This window comes from Mandrillus leucophaeus, unplaced genomic scaffold, assembly GCF_000951045.1.
Source record: "Mandrillus leucophaeus isolate KB7577 unplaced genomic scaffold, Mleu.le_1.0 Scaffold116, whole genome shotgun sequence".
Taxonomy (NCBI): domain Eukaryota; kingdom Metazoa; phylum Chordata; class Mammalia; order Primates; family Cercopithecidae; genus Mandrillus; species Mandrillus leucophaeus.
In genome coordinates this window covers 3,330,537-3,350,767 of record NW_012099876.1, presented here as the reverse complement: position 1 = coordinate 3,350,767, position 20,231 = coordinate 3,330,537, and the positions used below count along the sequence as shown (strand labels likewise).

At 38.9% G+C, this 20,231-nt stretch overlaps 1 protein-coding gene across 1 annotated transcript in view; it reads right to left on the bottom strand.

The window, feature by feature from the left end:
• PLCB4 (phospholipase C, beta 4) overlaps positions 1-20,231 on the bottom strand; it is a 293,921-nt gene that overhangs the window by 45,050 nt on the left and 228,640 nt on the right. Inside the window, exons 25-27 of the mRNA XM_011998921.1 lie at positions 13,559-13,661; positions 11,987-12,151; positions 9,479-9,683 (exon numbers count right to left, since the gene is read on the bottom strand). Coding sequence (XP_011854311.1) covers positions 9,479-9,683; positions 11,987-12,151; positions 13,559-13,661 — 473 coding nt within the window. The remainder of the gene's footprint in view (positions 1-9,478; positions 9,684-11,986; positions 12,152-13,558; positions 13,662-20,231) is intronic.

The following is a 20,231-nucleotide window of genomic DNA, read 5'->3' as shown; positions in this document are numbered from 1 at the left end:
GAAATATATTAAGGTGAATTCCATATATCAGAAAATTTAATTCTTAATAACTTGTCTCTGCAGCTCTAAATTTAGTTTGGAGCCAACCATCCCAATGTTGTATCCAACAAAATTGGCATAATTCTTTCCTATGATATAATACACAGTCCATCTTAATATTTCCCCTATTTATAGTTACATTGTTTGAATCAAGGTACCAAATTTCATACTATGTCTCTGATAATTATGGTTCTTAAGTCAATTTTAATCTACAGCAATCCCTCTTGACATCTTTCGTTAAGGGTACTTCTATGAGGTGCTGTGACTTTATATGCATCGCATTGAGGGATATAAAGGCTGGTTGTCCCACTTGTTGTGATGCTAAGATCCTTAAGTAGGTTCAGGAGGTGGCAGCAAGATCTCTGCATTATACTGCTGCTATCTCTCTCCACAACCATTCGGTGAATCTCATGGCAACACTTTGGCTCCCAACATTACTTTTAGTGGTGCTGATGGTGCTGATATCTCTCTTCAGTCAGTAGTGTCTGGAGGAGACACAGGGTTTACCTTCATTGCTTAGAGAGGAAATGCAATGTTCGGAAGACTCCTTTGATGCCAATTCATGTCCTTTCTGCTCAGCATCCCTCTGCCCTGTGGTCACTGGTCACCCACGAGGTGATGCTGCGTTAGGAGAACCACATGGCTTTCTCACCGTCATCAGGATGCCACGAAGCGGGCATGACTAAGGTCCTTCAGCACATGAGGACACAATTTGACCAACCTAGACTTTTAGTGCAACTCTTTGTGCCTGACTCCCAAACGCCTCTTCCTGCCACTTGTCCACACCATTATGAGGCAGAGTGAGGCTTCACTTGTATCCATTAAACTTTTCTGCCCTTCTTTGCAGGAGATATACTTGGTCTATGCTTCTCTGTACACTCCCACGTCGGATATGTTTTGTCAAGTATCCAATCCCAATGGCCCATTTCAGTGATAACACACAGGACTGGATGGGTAGGAAACACTCGCTCATTTTTAATGGCATGTAATCAGCCTGGGGGCCTGAAGAGAGTATATGGCATTTTTGAGGAATAACTGGTAGTCTTTTCCATAGGAATAACAGATAACACTTTAATTACTTAAAACAAGTTACAGAATCAATAAAGACAGACATTAAAGAATGAAATGATCCTTCTATCCTAACCAAGCAGTTTTGTATACTTTTGTGTAATTTTTGCACATGAATACATTTTTTTCCACAGTTTATTTAGAGTTATATAACCTGCTTTTTCATTGATGCATATATTATATCTGCATAGTTCTGAAAACTATTTTTAGTAAATGGGTAATGTCACATTGATTTTCTATATCAAACTATTCCCCACTGGTAGACACTCAGATGGGCTTTCAATTTTTCTATAAAAAGATGGATTTAGGAATATCTTAGTACAAAAAATGATTTCTTTGTCATTTTATCAGAAAGTTCATGGTTCAGTTAAATAATATAGCAGTTTATATAACTTATATGCCTGATAGGCATTCTTAACAAAATTTAGTCTTAATAAGCTTTAAAATAGTTATTGAAGAATGGTGAATGGAAGGAGTACTAAGAACATAAAGCAGAGACGGGGCACGGTGGTTCACGCCTGTAATCCCAGTACTTTGGGAGGCCGAGGTGGGTGGATCATTTGGGGTCAGGAGTTTGAGACCAGCCTGGTTAACATGGTGAAATCCCATCTTTACTAAACACACACACACACACACACACAAATTAGCTGCATGTGGTGGTGCACACCTGTAATCCCAGCTACTGGGAGGATGAGGCAGTAGAATTGCTTGAACCTGGGAAGTGGAGGTTGCAGTAAGCCGAGATCATGTCACTGTACTGCAGACTGGGTGACAGAGCAAGACTCTGTCTCAAAAATAATACAAAGTAAAAATTAAAAGCAGAATTAAGAGGGTGGAGTAGATTGAATAGTGTCCACCAAAACTTCCATCTACCTAGAACTTCAGAACATGATTGTTATGTATAAATAGGGTCTTTGCTTAGGTTTTAGAAGAGGACTGAAATGAGATCATACTAGATGAGGGTGGGCCCTAAATCCAATCACTAGTATTGCTATAAGGAGGGAGAGAACATGGAGTCACAGGGAAGAAGGCCATGTGACAACACAGGCAGAGGCTGGAGTGGTGCAGCTTCAAGCCAAGGAATGCCAAGGACTGTCTGGAGCCAGAAAGAGGCTAGGAAGGATTCTTCCCAAGAGCCTTCAGAGGGGACATAGTCCTGCCCACCCCTTAGTCTCACGCTTCTAGCCTCCATAAATCTCTGTTGTTTTAAACCACCCAGTTTGTGGTTGTTACAGTAGTGCTAGGAAACTAGTGCAGAGGGAGAACAAGACAACTGTACATTTGATTGCCACAGTAATTGAGGGGAAAAAAATTCACTACTTAAATTCTTGGGGATGCATCTTCCATACAAAGTCACGTGCTTAAGTGTACAAGGCAGGCTTTATCATTAAGACCATGGAGGGTCCAGCAGCCCCTGGAGACCTCCTACTAGAATCCCAGTGGTTTTCCTCCTGTTTATGCCACAATGTCTTGGTCTCAGCTTCTAGGGCTGATTCTACACAATCCTGACCTAGCTGAATCCACATACTGTCTTGTTTGTCACAGCCAGGCTGTCTGAGATGCTCTTGTCAGCCATCTGCTATAGGATTATGTAGATGTCACCTAAATGATACAACAAAATTAGAGCCTGCTGAAGATTTATCCATTAGCTGGATAAATATCATTGCTTAAATCTACCTTGAATTACCAATATTAACAAATCTAGACACTGTTAGGGACATATGATGCTAGATCCTAACATCCTGCCTTATTTGGGTCTTATTTTCTGAAACGTCTTATTTGAGAAGCTTTATTTGCAGTTAGATGCTGTCTTTCTTTACTTTTAAGAAATTACAATATACAATAATAATGCAATATAATGTTCTTGAACAAAATGCAACAAAAATATGAAAAGTGTAAAGTAAGGTTTGTTCAAATCAAATCAGATAAGACAAAAAATAGATTACAAAAGGACTAAATGCCTTGAGCAAGGCTAAAGTTAGCAGGCTATTTGAAATGGATGCTTCAATCCTAGCAATTTCAAATAACAAAGTAGATACTTCTGGGACAATTATGTCCAATCCATGGCTCACAGGCCACATGTGGTCTAGGATGGCTTTGAATGTGGCCCAACACTAATTTGTGAACTTTCCTAAAATATTATGAGAATTACGCACAAACTTTTTTTTATTTTTAATTTTTAAATTTAATTTAATTTTTTTTTTTAAGCTCATCAGCTATCGTTAATGTTAGTATGTTTTATGTGTGGCTCAAGACAATTCTTATTCTTCCAATGTGGCCCAACGAAGCCAAAAGATTGGACACCCCTTTCTAGGATGTTTAATTTGGTCATGTGGTGGCAGGTGTTCATTCTGTAGCTGGAGTTATAGATCAATGCAGAAGAATGGCATTTGAATACCGGGGACAGTTCTGACAAAAATTTTCTGCCGAAGTGCAAAGGGCTTAGCATTAGGGAGCCAAGGCCCATCTTGGCATCTTTAAGATAATTTTTCACTGTAATTCAGTTTCTCCACTGGCCAGGGACATACACATGTGAGACATACGGATAGGTAGATACGAAGAGTGCTGCATATCAAAAAAGGAAATTGATTTTTAATAGCCACATTTAAAATAATCTGTAATCAGAGAATGAAAAACTGTACCTCAAATATCTCATACTTACCTACTTGTGTAACTGTACTTGAAAAATGGTATTTATTGTTTCCTTGCCTTAGCTCAGAAAAATAACTTGAGGAAGTGGTTAAATACATCGGGTATATTCTTGGCCAAAGTTTTGCATATTCAAGTAAACCCAGTATCTTTCTTTGGTGCCAATATGACATTTCACTGGACGTCCTTCCTTTTATTGGGGAATACTGTGGCTGCCTATTTCCCGTTTAGTTTAGAGTTCCACAGGATAAATCACTGCGACAAGAATTCATTTTCAGTGCTGATTAGCATCCACTGGCAGGTAAGTAGGCCTTACTAGGAGGGAGTCACACTGTACATCTAACAGGGTAAAGACGGATGCATGCAAACTCCTGACTCTGCAGAACCCACAAGGGTGGCCTAAAACACCCTAGATTCTTGGAGGCCCCAGCAGGGGCTCCAGAACCTCTCTTTTTAAAAAGAAACCAGTCTGCTTTTTCTGATTTGGTTCTTTCATTAAGACTTAACTTAAAGCTTTACTTATGTGTTTTTAAAAACACCATCTATTTCTGGGCATAATGCCATTTCCATGAAGCTGGTCTCTCCTAGTAAAGACCTTCCATGTATGCCCTGCTTTTCCCCTCCCTTCCTCCCTCCCATGCTTCCTGACTTTCATACAGAGTTGAAAGCATCAATTTAGGTGTCTCTAAGAATGGAAATGAAGATAGCAATTCCTTAGTACAGACTTCCAGATGCTTACTCACTTTTCAGGAGAACTTGGTTGATTTTTGTTTGTTTAACCAATGCTTTTCAAATCATTGAGTGCCTCAGTGGCGAGCACTGCCTGCCCATGGCACCTACACTCCCCCTCCCCACCCCTATGTGTTCACTCCTGGCCCAGGTTCCCTCCCGTTCTGCTCTACTATTTCTAACTTACCAAGAGGTACAGGCAGAAGAAAAATACTTGTTCCCCTATCAGCTGCAATGTGGTGCTGATAAAGAAAGGCAAATCCCAAATCTATGATTTTGTCTTAGTCCTTTGGGTTCCTACCAAAAGATTAAGCATTTCTCAAACTGCATTTCCTAGAATGGTAGAAAACACAGTAGGCGCTTGGGCAACAAGATCCTGTGGTCAAATAAGATTGGGAAATGCATATGTTCTCTCCCTCCCCTTGGGCATTTACCGTACATCCCGGGATCATGCAATAGATAAGCCTGTTTAAATTTGCTTAGTCTAGCGATTTCCAATGTATTTTACCATAATCTATCCTGCCCCCTTCCCCTCCAGAGCTTTTCTTCTTGAAGTCTAATATTTTCTGTAGTTCAGAAAGGGCCATAAGAAAGATATCATTGCGAATATGCAACTGGGTTTTTCAACAAACATTTAATAGAATATGACATTTTAGCCCCCGGAAGGAAGAGGACAGATGGAACAAGTTTAAATTGCATCAGGAAGTCCTGAGATTATTTCCCAGGAATGGCATCTTAATTAAGAACATTCTTCCTTTGGAAACATCTGATATAAGAAACAGCCAACTATCTTTGTGAAAATGGTTGGAAAGCAGCCCTATGAAAACGCTGGGCAGAGAAAACAAAAAAACACCTCCCCACCCCCCAGGATGTATTTTTAATAATAGGGAAGGTGGAAAGGGGAAATGTACAAAGAAATAGAGGGCCGCTTCGTCTTCCCTTACGTAAAACACTTGTAGAAGAGAAGGCAAAATTTATTGTTGCAGAAGTAATGATCAGCACCGCGCGAGGAACAAAGCGCTGGGAGGGTCATGAAACACAGCTGGGAGTGACATTTCCATACAATGCTGAGGCCCCATAGATTCTGGAAGCAAAGCTCCAACTCTCTTATTTGCTCCCCTCCCTATCACTCAGTAATAATAAGAGAAACACAAGTGACAAAACCCACCCAAAGCCACAGTGGGTGAAAAAGAAATACTGACACTCGTTTCATTGTCATTAGCCCTGGAACTGCTTCCTGTCTCCAACGGCAGTGTCTAACAATGATAAAGCCTTGCAATGGGCAAATGCCATCTACGGTGGCATTGGCACCTACAGATAAAGCAGCAAAGATGATCCCAGCACTCGGGAGTCTCATTGGATTTGACAAAGGAAGAATGCTCCTAGCACCCAATCTAGTACTTCTATTTGTGTATGACAGAGGGAGTAAAAGACAAGGTTGTTTTTCTTTATGTTTTGTAGCAAAATAATATTGAAAAAATCAAACCAAGATTTCATTATTCATCCCTAATTATCTGTCCTAAATGCTACCTTTTTTTTTTTTTTTTCCTGATAGGAGACTGTATTGTTGCACATTTTGCATCCTGGCTGCTTAGAAACAACCAGGAAGGGTTCAGAACTCATGGTAACCATCACTGCTCTGTTATTTCTTTGTGTCTTTTGGGAGTTTTTTTGTTTTTTTGTTTTTTTTTTTTGAGACAGAGTCTTGGTCTGTCATCCAGGCTGGAGTGCAGTGGCATGATCTTAGCTCACTTCAACCTCCACCTCCCAGGTACAATCAATTCTTGTGCCTCAGCCTCTGGAGCAGCTGGGATTATAGGCACGTGCTACCATGCCTGGCTAATTTTTGTATTTTTAGTAGAGACAGTGTTTTTCCATATTGGTCGGGCTGGTCTTGAACTCCCGGCCTCATGTGATCCACTTGCCTCGGCCTCCCAAAGTGCTGGGATTACAGGCATAAGCCACCACACCTGGCCAGTTTTGAGAGTTTTTATGCTATAGAAACGAGAAGGAGAAGGAGAAGGAGTTGCACTCGAATTCCTGCCTCTGTTTCCTGAGGGGCCAAGAAAGATAACTTCAGTGTTTATCCATAACGAAATTATGGCCAACATAAAATGTAATCCTATACAGCTAATAAAAATATAAAAATATTTAATGACATGGAAACATATTCTAAAAAACAGATTAGAATTCCAAATGAGCAGTACAGTAAGATTTAATTTTGTTAAAAATGAAACAGAAAAGGCCAGGCGCAGTGGCTCATGTCTGTAATCCCAGCACTTTGGGAGGCTGAGGTGAGTGGATCGCCTGAGGTCAGAAGTTCAAGATCAGCCTGGCCAACATGGAGAAACCCTGTCTCTACTAAAAATACAAAATTAGCTGGGCATGGTGGTACATCCTGTAGTTCCAGCTATCAGGAGGTTGAGACAGGAGAATCGCCTGAACCCAGGAGATGGAGGTTGCAGTGAGCCGAGATCATGCCATTGCACTCCAGCCTGGGTGACAAGAGCAAAACTCTGTCTCAAATAAATAAATAAATAAACAAACAGGAAAAAATGAGAATAGAAGTAAACAATAGCTGTCTCTGGGCAGTAGATTTGTGAGTGACCCTTATTTGATCCTCGGTGTTCTCAGAATTACTCTCTGATACATACTTTAACTACTTAACATTTTATAGAATATTTGTGGAGCAAAGTAATGAAAATCCACACTATCTTTCTTTAGCTAAATACAAACTAATGATGTATATTGATGAGTTTCTTTGTTTTCTAGGAAAAATTTAAAAAATTCTTTTTTTCTAGAAAACGCTGAGTGTGATGGTGCTGAGCTTCATTTTGAACTTGTTCCTGTGGAATGAACAGGGAATATCAATACTTCAGGGAACACAGACTATAGATTTCCTACCTCACTGGTTCAGCACATAAATACACTGAGATATGAATGTGGGGGGTTGGCTAAACAGAGAAAATATAAATATATTTTGAGTAAATCAAGAAGCTATAAAGAAGATCAGAGATTTGGAAAAAGACAGTTCTCATATTCTTCTTCTGTTATCTACAGGGAAGACCCTGACACCTCATAATGTCTGTCCCTGGTTTCTTCACTTATGAAATAGATGACCAGAGAATTTTGAATAAATTGTATTTGAATGTCAAATCTGGTTAAGGCATCGACTGCAGAATCTCATCAATGGTTCACAGAAATTTCAAATGCTTCTGATAAAAAGCAAGCAGCCACAATGACATGTTAGGAAAGAATACTGGCAGGACTAATATTAAAGAGATTAGTTTGGCTCAAAACTTAAATACAACACTGCTAATAAGCTACATTGTAAATACAGATGTTTCTGCAGCACAGATCTCCCTGTGCTTACATCCATTCTGAACAACCTCATGCTTTTGGATCTCTTTACATAAAGCTCTTGGCATAAAGTAGAAGCTAAACAAATGATTTCTTTCCCTTTTCCATTCGAGTGGCTTAGTTCCCAAGAATGAATTAGAGTTTCAGTGGGAAGTTAACCCATGCAGAGGCAAAACTTGTAAATCTTCCATCATATGGGTTTATACAACTATTTCTAAAATGTGTGAGGTATTCCACAGTTCCTGCTTTCTAAGCTCAAGTATGTGGAGTATGATTTAACTCATCAGCTGATGCCCCATGGCCACCACTGTGCTGTGTTGCTGGCAGGTTTCTGAGGTTTGCCATGGGCTGCTGCCCCTAAACCCACCACTGGTCTCCAGTGCCCTTTTCTGATCCTCTTACCCAGCCTCACAGCACCCCTTTCCAGGCTTTTTATGGGTTATTACCTCTATTACTGTATGTTGTAGCTTCTAATGAGCTTCCTTTATTTATGAAAGACAAAGGAGAAGGAGGAAGGAGCCTGGACTAAGATTTTGGGATGGAAAAATACTCATAGCTTATTTTACTTTTTGACTCTGATATTAGACTGTTAAAGTTGTGGATTAGTTGCAGAAAATCTGCCCTCCAGAGAAGCATGCACTACTAAAAACAAACAGCAAAATTATCCCATATTCCCCAAACAAAATAGTGATGTGTTCCAGTAGAGTATAGAAACTATATCTGTATCTACAGACACCCCCCAGCAACCCCCATGTGCTCATATATTTCTGAGCCTTGCTATGTCATGCACTCTAATGATAAAGCACCTCACAAGAATGCTGTGAGGGAGGTAGTATTATTATCTTCACTTTGGAGGGGAGGAAATGAGGGGTTTGAGAGGTTACATCCTCTTCCCAAGGCCACCTAGCCAGCAGTGGAGAGTGAGGATTTGAACCCTTGGCTAATCGGATGCTGTCATCCTGCTGCACTATTTCCTTACGGATCAATAGACTGACAACGTAGAGGATCTTTGCTTTCTTTTAATGTTATTTGCTTAGATGGGGACCATAAAAAGTTAACATGTTTGCAGGTAAGCAAAATCCTATGATTTAATCTAGCTTTGGATTCTTCCCATTGATTTACCTTAAAGCATGTGGATTGATGACTGGGATCTTTTATGAAATTGAACTTTCTTATGGATTTGAAAGAAAATTCAGGCAGGTTGATAGGTGAGTTCAATTTAAATCTTTTAGTGATACTATTGATGAGATATCTATGATTTCACCTGATTTATGTCTTTATTCCCCTAGTCTGACTGTCGGTGTAAGTACACCGTTCACAAAATGTGTTTGTAGAAATTGATAAACAACGTAAAATTACGTTGATAAACAACGTAAAATTTTGATAAACAAAGTAAAATTACAGTACTTTAAAATAAGAAAGGATTTTAAAGATAATCTAGCTTTGCACTTTCATTTCTTACTATGAAACCTGAGGTTATGATGTATTCTTGATGTATTCAAGGTGATCAGGGTTGGCAGCATTAGCAGGAATAGATAGTAGTATTATTGTTTTTTAAAGCATGGGCAAGATGTTTTATAATCTTATAATCTAGGACCTCATCTATATCATATTCTGTACCCAAATGTCTTACCTCCAAATCCATCAGGCACGTATGTTTTAAGAACAATATTGCAGAAAATTGTTGGCAGTGATAACGGTTTATTTCCCTCATTTCGAAGGGAAATGTGTCGGTATCCTGCTTGGAGGCCATCAAGCGGGAGGATCCTCTGGCCAATCAGCTTGTTGTTATCATCATACACTGCTATTCTCAAGACAGCCAGGTCTGGCAGGATCACCTGAGAAAAGAGAACGGGAATTTTCACTGATTTTTCCAATGCAGCACCCAAGAACCATGACTCTAAGGAGTGTGGACCAAATCCATGCTGTTCTTAAATGTTTCCTGATGTTGAAAGTAAGTCCATGATCAATCTGCATTCCCAAAAATGTACTGCATGAGCTATCATGCCCCAGACACTGAGAAAAGCAATTGGAACATGTTTCCTGGAAATTATCTCATGAAAAATGTTAGATAAAATGAATGTTAAAGATTACTGCTTCAACCCTTGTGATTGATCCTTGTCCCCACCCATATAATGGATGAGAAAAACGACACACTGAGAAATCAAGCCACTTTCCTTGATCTCAGAGATATCAGTGACAGAGTGGTGTCTGGGAATTGGGGATCTTGAGGTCTAATCCTGTGATCAAATATCTGACATGCTCCTGACGTCTATATTTGTTTGTTTTTAAGAATATGAAAGGTATCTCTGAACAAATGCTTCATGCATAAGAGATAACTTTTATATATAAATTTGGGTCCTCCTTGTTTCCTGGACTCCTCAGTTTTCAGCAAATGTTGAGATATCAAATAGAGTAAGATGCGGTAGCTAGAAACATTAACATACTTTGATTCTAAGACACCTACTCCTGCCATCCCCAAACTGAATACATGAACATAAAATCTGAGTTCAGATGGCAGAAACCTGATTCAGTTACAAAATAGCAACATTACAAAAAGGGTATCCAATGTGTTTAATCAGGAATGTCTTTTTATTTGCTAAAAGCAACCAGGACGTCTTACTTGATGTGAGTGCCATGTTTAGAGCTAGACAATGGATGGTTGCCTTTTTACATCTGGAGGCTATAATTTAATTCCAGCTTAATGAAGATGAAGAGGAAAAATCACGGCAAATTAGCCAATTCCCTCTCTCTTGCTCCCTTTGCAGTGAATAGAGAGGGTTGGGCTTTGCCATTCTTGCTATGTGAGATTAGTGAAAAATACAACAATGACAAGAAAGAAAAAGTTTTTAAAGCGCTTGTTAGCAGTGAAAAAAACTATTTAACTTCTGGAGAACAGAGAAGGACTCAGAATTGGCATCTTGTTTCTAGTGCCAGAACTATTATATATAAACACTAAGTTGGGTATTTCTTCATTCATCCAAAACATAAGAATACCTGAGTCAACTTTCTCAACTTCTAGAAATGTGAATAGGGATTATTCACTATGCCAAAGAACACTAGCCATACTGTGTTAGTATGCGCTAGAGCACTAGCGCATCCAGCTATAACAAATTGGAAATACCAGAGAAGGAAAAAACCAAATCATAGCTGTGTATGTAATTTACACCATATCCTGACAGGGACAGAGAAGACGACAATGGGATGCAAAGGTTGCGTGGATAACGGGATTCACATCCCAGGGTAAACTTAAATGTCAAAATGGCCTGTTTCATCAAACCTACGTTGATCTCCCTTCATTTGGTTTCTGTAAGCCAGTTACTCTATTCTGAAATGGATAATCCCTATTTTGTTAAGGCAAGAAGCCGATTATCTGTGTTGCATGATATACAAATGGAGCAGAACCAGCTGGAAATCTTGTGCCTAAAGAAGCAGCAAGAAATCATTTTGGTCAGGATAACAGGATAAGTAAGAAAGGTAAGTGAATATTCTTGGAGACAGCACTGTCAACATGTGGATTTTCCACTGCATCTTCAATAGACAAAAAATAAACCAAGAGAAAAGGTGAGTAAGAGATTAAAAACTGAACATGGGAAAGAATGGCTGTGATTGTTTTTAGGATCCAACACACAGTATTAGGAGAAAAAAGTAAAACACTAACAACAGCACAAGAAGGACAAGACCTGAAAGTAGGCAACAGGTACCACTCTTTCTGGAGACAGGACCATGCCAACTGACCCATGCACTGACGTCTACTGACCTAAATTTTGGAGTGCAGCATCTTACCTGACTACTTGGCTAAGGAAATAGTGTAAGTTACCAGTAACTTCCAGGGTAGGGAAGAACTCTCTAGTGCGCGATGGTGTCCACCAGCAAGGACTCATTCTAAAAGATGGCAAACCCAGAGCTGAGGCATTGCCATGCAAGAGATGGGCTCCTCCAAGGAGAGAGGAGAACCAAAAGGAGAGCGGGGCCAAATGGAACCAATGATCCTATGACAGCTACAGAAGTTAGCCATTAGGAGAGGAGAAAAAGCAGATGTTGTCGGTCGAATAAATGCCTCTGTATCGTGTAGCGTCTGTGAACTAAAACATGGTTCCCAAGTTAGTAGAGTAAGTTTGACATGCTGAAAATGTCCTACCTTCCGAAATACGAAAGACTCTTCATTGTAAACTGGATTTAGTCCATTATTCATAACCATACGAGTTCGGAATTCCTTACGTATAGTGTCAGTGGGCAACCCATACATATCCACTTCTACATAGGTGCCAATTTTCTTATCTGATAAGAATTGACCTGATATAACCTGCAGCAGCACAGAAATAGAGCAAAGACAAATAAACTCTGTGTAAGCATCAGTAGCAAAAAGTAATCAGGAAGCAAGAAATTCTGTCTTTTGGGTGGGAGCAGGAATTTCAATTATCTACGGCGATAATGTATTCATTCCTATTAAACCAAAACATTACTGAACAACTACTATAGGCAGAAAGACCCCAACTGTTTCAAGCAGATATTCTACCTTCTAGAACTGTCTAGAAAAAGAACAAAGAAAAAATATATGAATCATAATACAAATAAATAGTGTCCACGGCCTCTTCATCTCACATAAGTGTCTACACCTATGAAATGAAGTGATGAATTCAGGTATGTCCTAAGACCCTTCATAGCTCTGAAATTCCATCATGCCATACTTATTAATGATTTCTTTTAGAAGTCTTGAAAAGAGACACACAAAAAAGTGAAGTTAGAATTTGTCTGTTGTTATTGATATTGACACTGGTCAGCTAGGACAGTTTTACATATTTGTAAAGACCAATGTTAGTCTATCTACGATAAAGCTATGGAGAGACGATTTTTCATTTAGTGTTTAAATGACTATAGCCATTTATTAGGGTCTTTTGTTTACATTATTTTCTAGCTAACAATTTGAACCAGCTTTTTTGAGGTATATTTGACATACAACAAATTATATGCATTTAAAATGTACAGTTAGGCCGGGCATGGTGGCTCATCCCTGTAATCCCAGCACTTTGGGAGGCTGAGGCAGGTGGATCACCTGAGGTTAGGAGTTCAAGACCAGCCTGGCCAACATGGTAAAAACCCATCTCTACTAAAAATATAAAAATTAGCCAGGCGTGCTGGTGGGCACCTGTAATCTCAGCTACAGCTGCAGGAGAATCACTTGAACCTGGGAGGTGGAGGTTGCAGTGAGCTGAGATTGTGCCACTGCACTCCAGCCTGGGCGACAGAGTGATACTTGGTGTCAAAAAATAAAAAACGAAAAAATAAAATGTACAATTAGATCATTTGGGACATATGAGCACATCTGTGAAACTATCTCCATAATTAAGATGATAAAGATTTGCATCATCACCCAAATTTTCTTTGTGCCCTTTTGTAACCCATTCTTCCCTGCCCTTTTTTCAAAGGCCAGCACTGATTTAATTTCTGTCACTATAATTTGCATTTTCTAGAATTTTGTATAAATGGAATCATGTAGCAGGTACTTTTTTGATGGTGTCTTTCACTTTAAGTAGCTAATAATTTTACTAGTGAAAAAATGTGTCTCATTTTTTAAAAAGGGGGTGGAATCTTAAGTCAAGGTTGTGAGCAGCACAAGGATCTTGCAATTTAACATGAAATATTTTGTAATTTATTTCAAGGACCACTTGCATATACATTTATACTACCTTGTGATGAGCAGGGGCCTTACCTGCACTGAGCAAGTGGCTGCAATAACGCCATCAACAGGAGTTTCAGAGAAGGGGTCAAATGTTCGATCAGGCCGCCTCATGAAATCTGGTTTGAGAAGGTACCTGGTAGGACAAAAGCACAGAAGTTTATTAGTAGGTTTTACAAAGACTAAAACACTCGCTAGTTGAAACAATGAATGGATGCTTCCTTTTCTCCATCTGTAACACAGCAGCTAGGTTTTTAAGCAGAGAGTCCTAAGGATGGAAAAGAACATGCCTGCCCTTATGAACAACCTTAAAGAGCTGCTGGCTTAGTGGCAGGCTTAGTGGCATCCAGGACTTCCTGATCCTATCATCTTCTCTGGAACTTTTTTATTCCCTGGTCCCCTTTAAGTGCTTTTCTCTATATGTATAAAATAAAATGCAAAGAATAACAATGAAAAACCAATTATATTAGCTATAATTATCAAAATATAAAAATATGTGATATTCTACCTCTGTTATTAATTGTACTTTTAATAATGCATTAAATTATAAGATCTAATGGTAAGATCTAATTAGGATGACAATAATCTCAAAGCACAAAAATATTTTGAGACAGCTGTAACAACAGTAATGAACTATGACAATGTTTGTGATGAGAGAGTCACGGGTACCACTAATGTGACTGTCGATTGTTGTCTACATTCACAATCAAAGGAAACTGACATTTCAGCTAGAGGTAGGTGAAAATAAAAATAAATTATTTCCCCATTTCTAGTAGAAACAATTAGGCAAGAAAATGAATTAAAAGGCATCCAAATTGGAAAGAAGGAAGTAAACCTACTTCTAGTCACAGATAACATGATCCCATAAATTAAAAAAAACTCTAAGGAATCCACTAAAAAAACTATTGGAATAAATAAATTCACCACTATTGCAGGATACCAGGTAAACATATAAAAATTCAATTGTATTTCTATAGAACGACAATGAACAATAAAAATGCAATTAAGAAAACAATTATATTTATAATAGCAAAATATAAACTACTTAAGAATAAACTTTTTAAAAAAAATAAGCGGCTACACTTTGAAAACTACAAAACACTGTTTAAAAAAATTAAAGAAGAGCTAAATAAATGGGAAGATATCTTGCCTTCATGGGTTAGAAGACCATATTGTTAAGCTGGCAATATTTCTGAAATTGATGTGTGAATTCAGTGTAATCTCTATCAAAATCTCAGCTGACTTTTTTTGGTAGAAACTGACAAGCTAATCCTAAAATTCATATCGAAACTCAAGGGATCAAGAATAGCCAAAACAATGTAAAAAGAGAGAACAAAATTGGGTGTCTCACACTTCTTGATTTCAAAACTTATTATAAAACTACAAGATTTAATCAAGACAGTCTGGTACTGACAAAGAAAAACACATAAATCGCCGGGCGCGGTGGCTCACGCCTGTAATCCCAGCACTTTGGGAGGCCAAGGCTGGCGGATCACGAGGTCAGAAGATTGAGACCACGGTGAAACCCCGTTTCTACTTAAAATACAAAAAATTAGCAGGGTGCGGTGGTGGGCGCCTGTAGTCCCAGCTACTTGGGAGGCTGAGGCAGAAGAATGGCATGAGCCCAGGAGGCAGAGCTTGCAGAGAGCTGAGATCATGCTACTGCACTCCAGCCTGGGTGACAGAGCGAGACTCCGTCTCAAAAAAAAAAAAAAAAGAAAAAGAAAAACACATAAATCAATGAGACAGAATCAAAGTCTATAAATAAATCCAAGAACCTATGGCCAATTGATTTTTGACAAGGATGCCAAGACCAATCAATGGGTGAAAGAATAGTCTTTTAAATAAATAGTGACAGGGTAACAGGATAGTTCCATGCAAATAAATGGATGAGTAAGTAAAACTGGATCCTTACCCTATACCATATACAAAAATTAGCTCAAAGAGGATAAAATAACTAAATGCAAGAGCCAAACTACAAAATTCCTAAAAGAAGCCATAAGGACAAATCTTATGACCTGAATTTGGCAATGGATTCTAAACATAATACTAAAAGCACGTGCAACAATACATTGGATTTTCTGTTGAAAACTTTTATGCTTCAAAAGACACTATCAAGAAAGTAAAAAGGCTAGTCACAAAAAGGAAAAGAATTGCAATTCATATATCTGATTAGAGGCCTGTATCTAGAATACATAAAGAACAACTCATCTAGTTTAAACAATGGTCAAGTGATCTGAACAGACATTTCTCCAAATAAGATACACAAAAAACCAATAAGTACATAAAAAGATGTTTAACATCATTAGTCATTAGAGAAAAGAATATCAAAACCACAATGAGATATCACTACACATACACTAGGATGACTATAATTAATGAGTCAGATAACAATAAGTGTTAACAAGGATGTGGAGAAATTGGAACTCTCATATGTTGCTAGTAGGAGTGTAAAATGATGCATTCACTTAGAAAGGCAGTCTGGCAGTTCCTCAAAAAATTAAACATAGAGTTACCATATGACCTAGTAATTCCATTCTTATGCAGATAACCAAGATAAATGAAAACATATTCATACAAAAACATACAAAATATGAACATTCATAGCAGAATTATTTGTAATAATCCAGAGATGGAAATAACCCAAATGAATGGACCCAAATGAGCCCATCAATGAATGAACGTATGGCACAAAATGTGGTATATTTGTACAATGGAAAATTATTCAGCAATAAAAATCATAAGGTATTGATACATGTTACAACCTGGATAAACCCTGAAAACACTATGCTAAGTGAAAGAAGCCAGGCATGGAAGGCCATATATTATGTAAAATCATTTATATCAAATGTTCAGAATAGGCAAATACAGAGACAGAGGGTACATTAAAGTTCCTATTGGGAGACCAAAGCTAAAGGATACAGATTTTGAGGCAATGAAAATGTTCTGCAATTTATCCCCACTATACAATGTCTGCCCCTCACGTCCACTGGGTAGTGGTCATATAATCACACCTTGTCCAGATTCCATAATTTCCCTGAAACATGTGTCAAAAACCTTAAAAAATTAAAATTTTATTAGAAATAAGAATAACCATAAAGAATCCAAACTATAAGTAGTATATAAATGAAAATAAAAGTACTTTTTTTCCCAAAAGTAAAGGTTTGCTTTTAAATGTAAAAGAATCAAAATTAGGGGAACTCAAAAGTCTAAATTTCCTTAGAAGCATAACTTTTATGAATTTCAAGTCTAGATGATGTCAACTTCATTATCTTTTAAAATACAACCCAAAAGGGATCCTGAGTCATGATATTTTTTCTTTAAAGTTTAATGTCACTTTTCTTAGTTTTGAAAAAGTCACCATTCATTGTTACCTTCTAAGTCTGAACAAACAACAAAGTGTTAAAAATATTCCCTTACATTTGATAATCTAAAAAGGAATCTTTAAGAGACAACACTGATTTTTTATGAAGAATATAGAAATTTACACAATTGTTGAAATGTTAAAGGTGATTTTGAACACTCTTGTCTCCAAGAGAATGCACCTCACAATATTAATATAAAAGCTCTCTAACTATATAGAAGAGATTATCTTCTGTATTCATGAAGTTTTAGATTTGTAGCTTTTTTTTGTGGCTAGAGTTGGCAATGAGAAAATATGGTGATACAGCAAAAGGTAAAGAATCAGAATGGAAAGTAGGTGAGCAGCTACAATACTATGCTTGCATCTCCGAAGGAAGCCCACCAGCTTTCTCTGGAAGGAAAACCGACACAGACTGTGGGGGGAGGTAATGATAGTGGTTCTGGCTTTCAGGAGACGGGCAGCATTTGGACCTCAGCTGTGGCAAATGAGGGATTTTGCCTCCTGAGGAAGGTTGGGACTTGGATGAATCCAGAACTGGAGTCACCTTTCCAGTCCTGAATCTCCCTGGGAAGGAGTGTCCAGAGATTCCTCACTTTCCACAGTCCTTTGTTAAAGATCAAGAGCCCCTTCCCACCCACCAAAATAAGAAACGGATCATGGTGACATCTCAGGGTCAAAAACATTCTTCCACATCCCCCCGTTCAAATCTGCATGGAACACTCATCTGTGAAAGAGTGAATTGATCCAAAATGAGAAATGGCAGGGGAAAAGGGCAAGAAACCCATATCCAATTCTCCAAAGCAGGCAAGCTCTGGTGAAATGGGTTCATTTTGTATACTCGAAGAGGGTAAAACAGAGTACGTAGACGCTTGTCAGGACCATGAGGTAAGTCCTGGCCTGGGATAGGACACTTAGCAAGCTTTCTTTGAAGGTCAAAGGAGCATCTGTTCTGGGTCCAAGGCGGTCTGAGAGAGCAGCAGATGTTGCCTCTCATATCCCTGGTGGCTGTCAGGGTGCAGGGACCTGGGGTATTGATAGGGAAGCTGAAGCCAGAGTCTGGCACCAGAGCTGGCTATGCGGATGTACTAATTGTGCAGTTGTACAGGGCCCTGAATTCAGAAGGGCCCACACTTGGTTTAATGCTTGGTTTTACGCTCTGCATCCACCATCCTAAAATTCTCAGGAGCTCTTCATTTTCATTCTGCATTGGGCCCTGCAAATGACATAGATGGTCTGTTTGGTGCTTACTGGTACAGAAAATGAACTCATTCCAGACATCTAGGTCTGTGTGATAGGCACAGGCACAAGGTCAAAGCCAATGGCAAGGCAGGGATCCAAGGATTCTCTGTGGACTGTGTAGGGCCTTGGAAGGCAAGAGAGGGCGAGAAGAAGAGTTGCCAACCAGGTGGGTGGATAGGAGCCCCAAGAATGAGAAAATGGGGTCATAAGGAAACACATCCTATTTCATCACACCTAAGATGCCATCAGTTGTCCAACATGCCATTTTATGTAGCTGCAAGAAAGCAAAATGACTGTTGATTATAACTGCAAGTTGCTATGCATTATAAGACACATTCCAATTTGAGGATATTATACAATAACCTGCTTTATTTGCAATTTTGCTTTCTGAGGCTTCAGCTACCCCTGGTCAACTCTGTTCTAAAAGTATTAAAATAGAACCTAATATAAAAGTTGGAAAATAAAACTTTGAAATAAAAAATCGATTTTAAAAGATAGAAAACCCAATAGGAAAATGCGTAGAAGTTCTTCACAAAACAGAATATCGAAATAGCCAATAAACATAAAAAAGAGAAAAAATTAAGATATTTTGAGACCACATTCACATAACTTTTATTACACTATATTGTTAAAACTGTTCCATTATTAGTTACTGATGTTAATCTCTTACTATGCCTAATTTATAAATTAAAATTTATCACAGGTATGCATATATAAAACCACAGTATATATATGTTGGGATTGGTAGTTTCAGGCATCCACTGGGGTTCTTAGAACGTATGGCCTGTGGGCAAGGGAGAACTGCTATGTAAAAATGACCTCTGAATCATAAAATGACATACTATTTTGATATCAATCACCCACTTTCCTATGAAAGCCTAAAAAGATTTTAGATACTAATTTACACTATTTTGTTTCATTTGCAATTAGGGAAATGTCTTCCATTTTTCCATCTTCAAAAACGAGACTGTTAAAAGCACTGCTCACTTTCCTAGTTACATGCACACTTACTCGGCCCAGTGGTGTGCCCTCCCACAAGATCGGCCAGGGAGCACAGAAGGGGTTCCCAGGGGGGATTTCTGACATTTTGCTACAGTTGCTAGATCCTAGGGGTGTTTGTGTACTTTGCACACTGATGTCCTACATAAAACAGGGATTGTTTGCCTCCACAGGCCTCCACAGAGGCACAGAATGCCTCTTTAAGAAATGCAGTCCTCAGACTCAGCCCAAAGGGGCAGTTTTTAAAAGTCTTTGCAGGCGGGTGGGAGAACCACAAGGGTGACACAGTGAGAACCATGCAGTGCCCCAGCTTGCCCGAGCACCAGGGACAGGAGCTCCTGTGCAGCACTGGGCCCCACATCTACCATCACCATGGAACACAGAAGCATGCAGGTGAGGGCAATTTCTTCTTTTTTCCCTGCCAGTGACAGCCTTTGCCACCAGCTGGGTGTATGGGAAGGGGAATTAGGAGATTAGAGAGTCAACGGTATCCCTAATACTTTATCAAGCTGGGCTGCCCCACTGCATGGGCTATTTTTCAGCCTTTCTGGTGAGGTGTATGCTTTTAGTCACATAGTGTCCAACACATCAACACAGAATTCAGGCTAAAGTAGCAACAGTATCCTTGTTTGTGAAGGTATTTTAAAATAAATGAATGGATTTAAAAATGACCAATGAGGTCAGGCATAGTGGCTCACACCTGTAATCCCAGCACTTTGGGAGGCCAAGGCGGGCAGACTGCCTGAGCTCCAGAGTTCAAGAATAGTCTGGGCAACATGGTGAAACCCCATCTGTACAAAAACTACAAAAACTAGCCATGTGTGGTGGTGGGCACCCCCAGCTACTTGAGGGGTGGAGGAGGGAGGACAGATTGAGCCCAGGATGTCAAGGTTGCAATGAGCCACGTTTGTACCACTGCACTTGAGCCTGGGTGACAGAGCGAAATCCTGTCTTAAGAAAAAAATAAATAAATAACGGTGGAGAGAGTGAGATACTGCACATGCTAATGATGGCTAAGCAGAAACTCTAGGAAAAACAAACCAAACATAGGATTGTCAGGACTTTTTTTTTCTTTTTCTTTTTCTTTTCTTTTTTTTTTTTTTT